The sequence below is a fragment of the Emydura macquarii genome, unplaced genomic scaffold, assembly GCF_026122565.2.
Source record: "Emydura macquarii macquarii isolate MOO-44397 ecotype Brisbane River unplaced genomic scaffold, CSIRO-AGI_Emac_v2 contig_1070, whole genome shotgun sequence".
In the NCBI taxonomy this organism is placed as follows: Eukaryota; Metazoa; Chordata; order Testudines; family Chelidae; genus Emydura; species Emydura macquarii.
This window is the reverse complement of record NW_027131207.1, coordinates 1290929-1301671: the sequence shown is the minus strand read 5'-3', so window position 1 is coordinate 1301671 and position 10743 is coordinate 1290929. Positions and strand designations below refer to the sequence as shown.

Below are 10743 nucleotides of genomic sequence, written 5' to 3'. Positions count from 1 at the left end.
ACTTCCTAACTTCTGTTCTACACGCTGTCTCCATTACACTGTGCCAATGGGAAATGTGTACCTGTCGACGCAGCGCTACGCTTTTTCTGGAGGTGATTTTAAACAGATCGATTGAGGGAGTCTTCACTGCCCCTCAATCAAACCAGATAAATCAATCTGACAGTGGCAAATTGGCATAGGCAGCATCCTCACTAAGTGTTACAGCGGAGTACCTGCAGTGGTGCAGCTGCACTACTAAGTGTAGACAAGCCCCCAAAGAGTGCAATGGAGGCAGATCTTTACGGTCATGTAGAACCTATGGTGTAACTCACTACTTAATAATAATTCATTGCTAGTATCTTAATAACTGTCTGTATTAGATACAATTTTAACATATATAGAGAGCATCTTAAGTCAATCTATCAGTTTAGCCTAAAATCAAATGCTTCCTCCAACTGTCAGCTCCCACACCATGAAAAATCTTACTCATTTATTCATTCTCTTAAAACCACAGTAACACCACACCAACATAGAGTTCATTGGAGGTCAGAACCCCTAAATTAGCTTTCTGGGTATTTGTCTCATCTCACACCTCAGGTAGCTTCAAAGTCAACTAGATCATCCTCTGAATTGAATAACTCTGCTGATAAAGCGTACACAGCTAAATTGGATATGTAGTTTACTGCCTCGTCCCCTGAATTGCATGCTGTGCTTGTGGTGGAAAAGAAAATGTATACTGTCCATGTCTGCTGACAAAAAATTGCATATATTAGAAAGAAAAAAGTTATCAATTGAAAAGTGTAAGTTAATACATACCTGACCTTTATGACAATTAAATTAAATTAATATAATGTTGTAGAAACAATTGTATATTGTACTGTATTTTTTTAAATACTGTAATTAAAGATTGCACCACACTATTCTTGCACAAGGAGAAAGCATTTTTTTTTTCAGTTAAGTACACACACCATACAGAACAGGATGGCCAGACTTCTCCCGGAGTCATTTTGTTAAAATGTATATTTCACTGTTGGTGACACTGTAAAGCATGGCAGAGGACAAACATAAAGAGGATTCGAGGAAGAAGAGTCGTAAAGGTAAAAGGAGAACCAAAGGGGAGAGGGTCTTTTCCTCTTTTGGCATTTACATGTGTCTATACCGCCTCTGTTGTTCCATCGATCAATGGGGCTGCTCGGCATGGGGAAGAAGGCTAGCAGAAGCCGGACCTACATAAACAACCCGAAAGATAAATAACCCGAGAGCCCCTGTTTAATGTGAGATCCGTTCTTGCACGTGGCTGGCGCCGCTGCCGAGACAAAGAAGCGTTTCAAACGGAGCGATGGAGACATTCCGCCCTCGGCGCACGGGGGAAGCAGCTGGAAACCCAGCAACCAGGCAAGCCGCGTTCCCCATCCCCGCCGGGTGTCCCGCACGCTGCGGCAGAGGGCGCCCAGGGGCAGCTGCTGCTGTCTGCCGGGTCACGTGCCTGTCACCGGCTCCTCCACTCCATCCCCCTCTGCCGGGGAGCGGGCGCGCGCGGGGGCAGGCTAGCGTAGACACGTCACTGCCGGCGAGGAGCGCGCGGCTCAAGCGGCTGGGAAGTGGGAGGGGGCCGGGGCGGGGCGAGCAGAACTCAAGGGCGGGCCCCGCCCCTCCGCAGCCGGGCGGCCAATGGCGCGGCGGGGGGCGGGGCCCGGCATTTCGGCTTAGCTGCTGCGCGCAGATAGTCCCGCCTTTTTTTTTTATGAGTGGCTGCTGCGTGCGGCGTCTTCCCTTCCCCTTGCGGCTCCCGGCTCAGCAGCAGGAACATGGCGGACCAGGCCCTCTCCTTCGCCAAGGACTTCCTGGCGGGCGGCGTGGCCGCTGCCATCAGCAAAACCGCGGTGGCGCCCATCGAGCGGGTCAAGCTGTTGCTGCAGGTCAGCGGCGCGCGGCAGCCTGAGGGGAGGGCGCGTGGCCAGGCTGGTGCGAAAGAGCAGCGGCGGCGCGTGACCTCTTTCCCCCCCACAGAACACGCCCGCGCTAAGCAGCGCGCGAGGCTCCAGGCCCGCTAGGGACGGCGTCCGCGCGCCGGGTTCGCGCCGCCGCAGTAGCAGCAACGGGCGAGGGGGCGCTCGTTCGCCCCTGCCAGTAGCCGGCTACCAGCGCGGGTGACGGTCACGTGGGTGGAGGGCGCGCGGAGGAGCGGAAACCAGCTCTCCCCTAGGCGACGCGTTGTAGGGGGGCTGGCCGGGCGCGCGGCTGAGGTTCGGGGGAGGCGGCTCGCAGTGTCGCGCTCCCCCGCCGTTGTCTGACAGTCACGTGACGGCGGCCGGCGCAGCTCAGGCCGCAGCCCTCGCCAGATGTTTGAGGGGAGCGGGGGGGGTCAGGTGCGTCAGCTGGCGGCGGGCTTCTCCCCTGCCCCGCCTTCCGCAGCCCTGGCGGCGTGTGGCCTGCCCGCTGCCCCCCCGCCCCCGTCTGTGGGGATCATTTCTATGGACACGGTGAGGGCAGCCCCCGTCGCCATGGATACCCTTCCCGAGGGCCGCTGGGGGCGCGCGCCCTTAGTGTGTGTCTTCCCCCCCCCCCCCCCCGTGCCGGCTGCAGGAGCGAGTCCAGTGGCCGTTCGGGGCCTGTTGGGCTCGCGCGCTGCGGGGTCTGTCTGGCTCCCTGGGCTGGGTCAAGCACACCGCTGCCAGGGAGACTGAACGAACGGGCTGGGGACTCCCTTAATTGGAAGCGAGTCATTTAATATTGAATGTCGTGTCACACACACACACACTGAACATCCCCTCTCCAGCGCTTGGTTTTCACGTTCAGTGCGTGTAGGGTGACCAGCTCGCAAGCGTGAAAAATTGGCCGGGGGGTGAGGGGCAATAGGCCACCATATAAGAAAAAGCCCCGATTATTGGGACATTGGGTCACCCTAAGTGCCTGCGATCTCACTCTTGTGTTAGTTTCCCCACTCATCAGTCGTCCAGGCAGGTTGTGAATTTGTAAGGGTAAATAAACAAGTAGAAAATTCTAAGCCTTTTAGGCTTTTGTATATCCCAAGAAGGAACAGACCCAGGCCCAACTTTTTCTCATGACATTCACCTTTTAAATTTCTTTTTATGAATGTAAACAAGTCACATTCTCTTTAATTACTTAGTTGTGCTGACCTGAAGGAACAGAATGCTTATATTATCATTGTACTAATAAATAAAAAGCTTTAGCCATATTCTCCAGTTATGAATATTTCTGATCTATAGATATTTACAACCACTTTTGAAAATGTAAGGTGAAGTTCATTTGTGATGTGCGAAGGAGTGCATATGCTTAGATATTCATTTAGACCAGTGATTCAAACTTAGTGGTGACCCTCACTTGTGTTCTAGCATGAGTATAGATAAACTGTCTGAACTCATAATATTGGTTTCCATGTGTAGTGTTGTGATTAAAATAATAAATGTATTTAATACATTTTTTTTGCAGGTGCAACATGCAAGTAAACAAATCGCTGCTGACAAACAGTACAAGGGCATCATTGATTGCGTAGTGCGTATCCCAAAAGAGCAAGGAGTGCTGTCCTTCTGGCGTGGAAATTTGGCAAATGTCATCAGATATTTCCCCACTCAGGCTCTCAATTTTGCTTTCAAGGATAAGTATAAGCAGGTGTTCTTAGGAGGAGTGGACAAGCACACTCAGTTCTGGAGGTATTTTGCTGGTAATCTGGCCTCCGGTGGTGCAGCTGGTGCCACTTCCCTCTGCTTCGTCTATCCCTTGGATTTTGCAAGAACCCGTTTGGCTGCTGATGTTGGAAAAGCTGGTGCTGACAGAGAATTCAGAGGTCTGGGGGACTGTCTAGTCAAAATCACCAAGTCCGATGGTCTGCGTGGCTTATATCAAGGTTTCAATGTGTCTGTGCAGGGTATCATCATCTATAGAGCGGCCTACTTTGGAATCTATGATACAGCAAAAGGTAATTTTATAGGGGGAGCTGGTAGGTTGCACAGGCAAATGGCGTTTCCTAACTTTTCAGTGTTTGACTGCAATATGAAAGTTTTAATGTAGCTTTTTTGTATATAACTTCATTCACTGCTACTGGTTTGGAGATGTGTATAATTCTGTGATAAATATTTTTTCTACTGGAGCCATTACTATCAGCCAGTTTCTTGTTACTGGTGCCATTACTTGTTTTGCTGTTATTCTTTAATGCTGAAAGCTAGTTTGACTAAGTGTAGAATCTTGCTAGCTTGTCAGTGTTTAGTATAATACTGAAGAAACACTATTTAAATATTTTAAAAATGTATTTGTGGATTGATGAAGTATTTGTAGTCTAGATATGGTGGTAGAGCAGCACTTAACTCTTTTTTAGCAGAAACAGGTTCCATTCTTTCCAATAATGGACCTCTCAGGTTTTTTTTTTTTTTTTCGAGTTGATGGATTATATCACTGCTATCACAGTAATACAGGGTTATAGTTTCACTTGAACAAGTTAGTGTTTTTATGCGCTGTTTCAGCACATTTTACTCTAAAGGTTTTGAATATTTGATCTCCCCTTTTCTCCCGGTTTCTATTTGTCAGTTTGCAAACGTTTCCAAGATACTCTAAAAACTACATATTTCAAACCCTTGGACAACTCATAGTTACAATTACTTTATCTAATCAAAGTTATAAGACAAAAGCACTTTGTTTCATCTTAACTATTCTTGGAAGAGAGAGAGCATTGTGGTCCTGGTGCAACATTTCATGCAGTGCCATCCTTATAGTAGACTGAGAGTTACTTTCTCTTAGAAAAAACAGCTATCATTCAGTGTTTTACAAATGTGGTGTGAGTTTGAGGAGGGAGTGGGTATAAAAACCATGGTTTTGGTGTCCTTATTGCAGGCATGCTCCCAGATCCCAGAAACACTCATATTGTGATAAGCTGGATGATTGCACAAACAGTGACTTCTGTGGCTGGCGTCATCTCCTATCCTTTTGATACAGTGCGGCGTCGAATGATGATGCAGTCAGGACGTAAAGGAGGTACGGTCTTGATATTAATTAGTCTAAAACTTTTGTTCCGTGGTTTTAGCAGTGATACCAATACTTGCTAGAGCCTCTGATTTGACGCAAATGCTGGTAATTTCAGTTCACTTTATTTTTATTTTTATTTTAATTTTCTTAGAACAAATTATAATCAATCAATACTCACTTTTATACCGTGTGAATCTGATTGTCTTAAGTAATGATTGTTATATGTATTTAAAATTACTTTATATTTTACAAATGAGTTTGGTGCCTATTTTTATGAAGGACAGTGCTTGATTTTTATATGGGATGCGTAATTGACAAGTAGGTAATGCCACACCGGAAATTACAGCTTCATGGTTATCATTTACAGTTTCAATTAGGTTTTAGTAAAATTGAAGCTTTCCCATTATAACATTAAGTATTGCAGTTTTAAAAAATACATAAATTATCTAAATTGCAATAAATAAATAAACTTTTATTTTCTCCACAGCTGATATCATGTACTCTGGAACAATTGACTGTTGGAGGAAGATTGCAAGGGATGAGGGAGGAAAAGCTTTTTTCAAGGGTGCGTGGTCCAATGTTCTCCGAGGCATGGGTGGTGCCTTTGTGCTCGTGCTGTATGATGAATTGAAGAAAGTAATTTAAAAACAGCCTAACTAGAATTGGAAACCAAGTTGAGCAGATCATGTAGAATAACTTTACCATTATGGACCATTGACCTTCAAGAAATTCCTGTGTTGTCTTATTTATCGGGGCCAGATCATGTTGGTAGATGGGGTAGAAACTTATCAAAGGAACTGATCCATTTCAAGATTGCCTTTTTTGCATACACTGAAATTGACAGTTCAACATACTGAATTTTCTGTATCAGTGTTGGGGTATCAATGGCAGCAGTTCTGGGTCCAAAAGGATTTATCCATACAAGCAGCTTGGGCAAAGAAAGTTGTTTTTTGTATATTTGCCCTCAGATCATTCTCTAGTTACACAGCCTATCTTATAGGACCATAAAATTGTTTGAGTATTCGTTTAACAAATCATGTCTTTTCCAATTGTTCTCAAGCACTCTGTACCGTTTTGCACAGCTGAACATCTAGCAATTATGTTTTTAAAGTGGGGCATTCTGCTATAAAATAATAAACATACTTACTGTGTTGAAACTAATTATATTGAAGCTGTTGCTCTACTGGGAACTTTTTGCAAACATCTTTTGATATGATTCCAGTTTCATCTGATTCCTTCACCACTTGAACCAGCACACTCCAACATGGTACATTCATATTATCTGTATAAATAGGTTTAGAGGTCTGATGATTACTTGGATGGGACATTTCCATGGAAGATATTAGGTGCTGTACACAATGGTGTCATGAGGCAGCAAACGTCCATCACTCATTCAGTTCTCTCCGCTTGATAAAAAGCGTATATATGCTGCTGCAGGAGGTGGCTTTTTGGATGAGTTTGTCTTGGTCTGGTTCTCCAGCAACCTGGCCCAGAAGTGCAAATCACTTTTGTTGCAGTAGCAGCATAAAGGTCTGAAACAGAGATTTAAATTCCATTCTACTAGTTATCCCTGCTACAGCATGATTTCAAACTATGCTCTGATTCTGACTGTAATGTTTCACATACGTTGCATCTTATAAATAATTGCAAAAGATGCAAGACAGTGAAGAATTGTCCTAAAAAATAAAAGGCAAGGGAACATTGGTTATTTTAAAAAAGCCCTCAGTTTTTCACCAAGCCATAAATGTTTTTTAAGGTGGATGATGTGTCCACATGCCACTGTAAAGGCATTACTGCTGTCTGCAAGCAATAACTGCTTGAAAATACTTAGTATGTCCATAGTAGCTGGTATCTCCCATGGATTAGTTTTGATCAATTAATTCTTCAGAGGAAGGTGAAACTTAATTTGAGCTTAAATTTGTTTTGGGACAACATTTGTGAGGAAGGGAGGGGTTTGATTTCCATAGTCCAAAGGATTATGTAGTTTAAAATAGCTGAAGTGGATTAATTAAATTAAACTAGTGCATCCTAAGACTATCTACGCCCTGTAGACTACAGTGGCATACCATGGCCAGTGGCATCCAGCTGTAATACTGTAGCGTCAGATGCAGCCTGTAGTGATGGGGAGTTTTTCCATTGCTGTAGGAACACCACCTCCCTAAACAATGGAAGGTATGTCAGTGAAAGTATTCTTCTATTGACCTACCTCCCTTGGCAGCAGGTGGTTAGATTTGTATAGGTGTAGTGTTTGTGCATGTACATTTCCCATGCCCTATGGCACTGTAGTAATGTTGACCTACATTTTAAGTAGAGATCAGCCCTCAATCTTCAGCACTTGTCTGCTGCAGCTATAAAAATGGAGTCATCTTAGGGTTTGGTCTAGAAAGGCTACAAAGGATCTGTAACTGATGGACCTAATTTTCTTGGTGGAGGAGCTGTGTCACTATAAGCCCAACTGTACTTTAATCACCCCTGTTGCTGTAATGATTCAGCTCCAATATCATTCTACAGCACAGAAGTAATTTAGATTCTTCATTCCTCTTGCCATCCAGACTGTGCCTTCTGTGCTGGGTCGTGTAGTAGGTGCAGCAAAGAGTCTGCCTACCGATCTCTTATGTGCAGTCTTGTCATTCACACCACAAGTTCTTATTGTTTTACAGTATAAATAACTTTTGGGGGGTGTTCAAGGGGAGAGTTGGGTTTTCTTCATCAACAGACTGGTAGCAAACAAAATAGAGCCTGCTTGATCTTTATTGTTGGGGACAGAAGTGTGTGAGGAGTAAAGCACCTACATGGCTGTCAGATCCCATGTTTCGTTGGTAGTTGTGGAAGGCAAATTTTCCTATTCAAAACTGGCAGCATTGAATAATAAAGATAACCATGGAATCCTCTGTCCATCTTATTGAGAAAAATCATACTTTTTTTTGCTATCAGCTCTAAAATGTTTGACTTTTTAAAATGTTATGATTTTATATGGCAAAGGCATGATGCATTTGTTTTCCAAAATCTGCTCTGTGAAATAGAGAACATAGGAAAACAGTAAAAGAAAATATCCTCAACCTCCTTCACAAATGAAAAATACGTTGGGGCATGGTGTGAGTTCTCTTGGGACACTGGGGTGCCCTACTCATGAGAAAAGGTTGGGAGCCATTAGTATAACCTATACTGGGCACCGGAGACTCTCACCACTTGGTCTGTGCTTTGGCTAATATTTCCTCTGTAGACTTCAGATTCGTAGCCTTGTCAGAGTTGAAGCTGGAATTCTCCCAGTACCAGTTAGCCACTGATTTTAAGGTTTTTATATAATGTAAACACATTCCTTGGATACATAGTTCATCTTCCTGTAACAAACATGGTTAACTATTGTAGGTACTACTGCCAGTAAGTATGTTGGTTCCTGGCTTCAACATAATGATGTTATTTCTCATACTAGTTTGTGCAGAGCTGGCAGCTCCTGTTTTGTTGGTTTCTCAGTTCAAGCTGCGTTTTTTTTTAGTTGTCAAGACTACTTGTTAAAGCAGTTAAAAATAAACAGGAACCCTCCTAGTTTCTTCCTTTAGAGGCTACTGGTACATGAAGGGGGAGAGAGTACAGAAAGTCCATTAAGTAATGATTGCCACTTCATAGTGAGAAAGAACCAAATCTGCCAATAGTACTAGAGCAGCCACTGAGATTGGTGTGGCATATACACATGCGCAAACTGGAGGAGGGGAACCCATTTTTTTTTAAGGCAGTGTTGGTGGACCTTGCATCCTCTTCATCTCTGCTGTGAATTACAGCCTGTATCACTTTTCATGCTTTCTATGGTTCTGTTATATTTAGCAGCAGCAGCAGCTTTCTGTGTGATTATGCAGTGTGGAAACATAGGTCTCAAATAATAAATGAAACATTAAAAAGATTGTTTTCTGTGTTATTGAAAGAACCAATTTCTATTCAGATGTATCCAATCACAGTTTAAACTTAAAAAAATAGGAAAATAGGCATTACTAAGCTATTCAGTAATTTATAGTCAGACAGAGTTTATAACTAGAACTCCCAAAAGACTGATTAATGGAAGTAGCAGATATCAACTGTACCCAATGAATAATATAAAATTTCAAAAAGTATAAAAACGAGCCAGTTTTCACAAAGCTGACCATTAAATATCAGTAAAATGTATATTTAGCACTTTCCTTTCAATTCTCACAGGTGTGTTGCAGTGGATGTTATGAACCATTTTTTACACTGGTGTTATGTATATGCTAACTCAGCTTAATTTAATACAGGGCTTGACAAATTTGTTTTGGACCTAGGAGCCAGCCCAAAAAATTAAGGAGCCAGATATTGTGTGCCTAGTGGTGGGGCGCCCTTGCCAGAGCGCAGCACCTGCAGCACTCCCCCCCCCCCCCCCCCAGCAATGTGGGCCCAGCAGTGCCCTGGGTGGAGTGCAGCAGCTGCTCTCCCCTCCCGTCCCCGCCCCTCTCCCACACCGTTGGGCCCAGCACCAGGACGCCCTGGCTGCAGCCCAGCAACCTCAGTGCTCCCCCCTCCCAGCCCTGCCTCGTGGGCACAGTGGTGCCCTGGTCGGAACACGGCAGCCGCTCTCCCCGGAGAAATACTAGGCTTGAGAATTCAATTTCTTGGCGACCTGGTGCCTGGGGTTTGTCAAGCCCTGATTTAACAGGAGTGGGTCATGTCCCCTGAAAAATCAGGCCTTAGACATTTCAACCTGGGCACCTAAAATTAGTGGACTGTGACAATTTTAGCTTTTTTTTTCTTTTTTCCCCCCCTGCTCTTCAGTTATCCCACTTATATAAATGGGCTAGTAATGCCTGCCTGTTTCACTGGCATGTTGTGAAGATAAATTCATTAATGTTCGTGAGGAGCTTAGATTCAAGCACATGTTGAGTACTGAGTTTAAAAAGAAATACTGAAGAGTTATCAGATCACTGAGCAACATCTGTCCTGTACAGAAAATGCATCTGAGGTCTGGGGGAAAAAAAATAGGATATACTTATGTAATGAAGGACTGTCACAATCCATATGCGTCAGGGGTCAAATTTAGGTTGCACAGGCAACCTTTATTTGGGTATTTCCTTATCTATGAGTGGCTTTGCAATGTTATTTTTTTAACAGTTTTTTTGTATGTAATTTTCTTGGTTTTGAAAATGAAAAAACAAAAAAATCCACCCAAACTAAAAATAACCTCTTTAACAAATTCTGATACTAGCTGGTGCCTGTGTGGACCAGTCACAAAAGTAGATAAGATATTTTGCCAGTGGGTTTCATAAATATTTGCTTGACAGATTGGATCGTAGTCCAGGTTTTGGGGGGGAGTATTCTCTAGGGGTTACAGACACTTCTTTCCCTTTTCACCCCATTTGCCCCTGCCCTTAGAATGTACTCCTGCAGCTGATCTCAGCCTTTATCCCCATCCCTCCGAAGCCTGTCCCATTTCCAGCTCTCTTCAGGGGCAGGCTTTTTCTGTCTTGGCCTACCCTTTCCTGGACCCTGTCTCTGCCCCCTTTGCATTCCAAGCAGGCTGATTCCTCCTGGGTGTCGGTAGAGAGAGTACCGGAGAGTCTCCTTGCTCTCAGTTCCTGTGTCAGGTACCAGTGTTTCCTGGCTTCCAGGAGGAAATTTACAGGAAAAGGGTGATTGAAGTGGAGCTGCTCTGTAATCATTTATGAATGCTGTAGGTTGACCTAGTTATTGATCTTAACCAGAAGCTCCTCAATGACACAAAACTTGAAAGAGTTGTACAAAAAGTGGAAACTAGGTCAAATTACAAATATATATATATAT

At 44.0% G+C, this 10743-nt stretch overlaps 1 protein-coding gene across 1 annotated transcript; it reads left to right on the top strand.

The window, feature by feature from the left end:
• The first annotated feature begins 1728 nt into the window (after positions 1 to 1728).
• On the top strand, positions 1729 to 6120 carry LOC137151454 (ADP/ATP translocase 3). The gene is made up of 4 exons (XM_067545719.1): positions 1729 to 1898; positions 3433 to 3919; positions 4828 to 4968; positions 5447 to 6120. Exons 1-4 carry the CDS (start codon positions 1788 to 1790, stop codon positions 5602 to 5604), a joined length of 897 nt encoding a protein of 298 aa, XP_067401820.1. The 5' UTR covers positions 1729 to 1787; the 3' UTR covers positions 5605 to 6120.
• The last annotated feature ends 4623 nt before the right edge of the window (positions 6121 to 10743 follow it).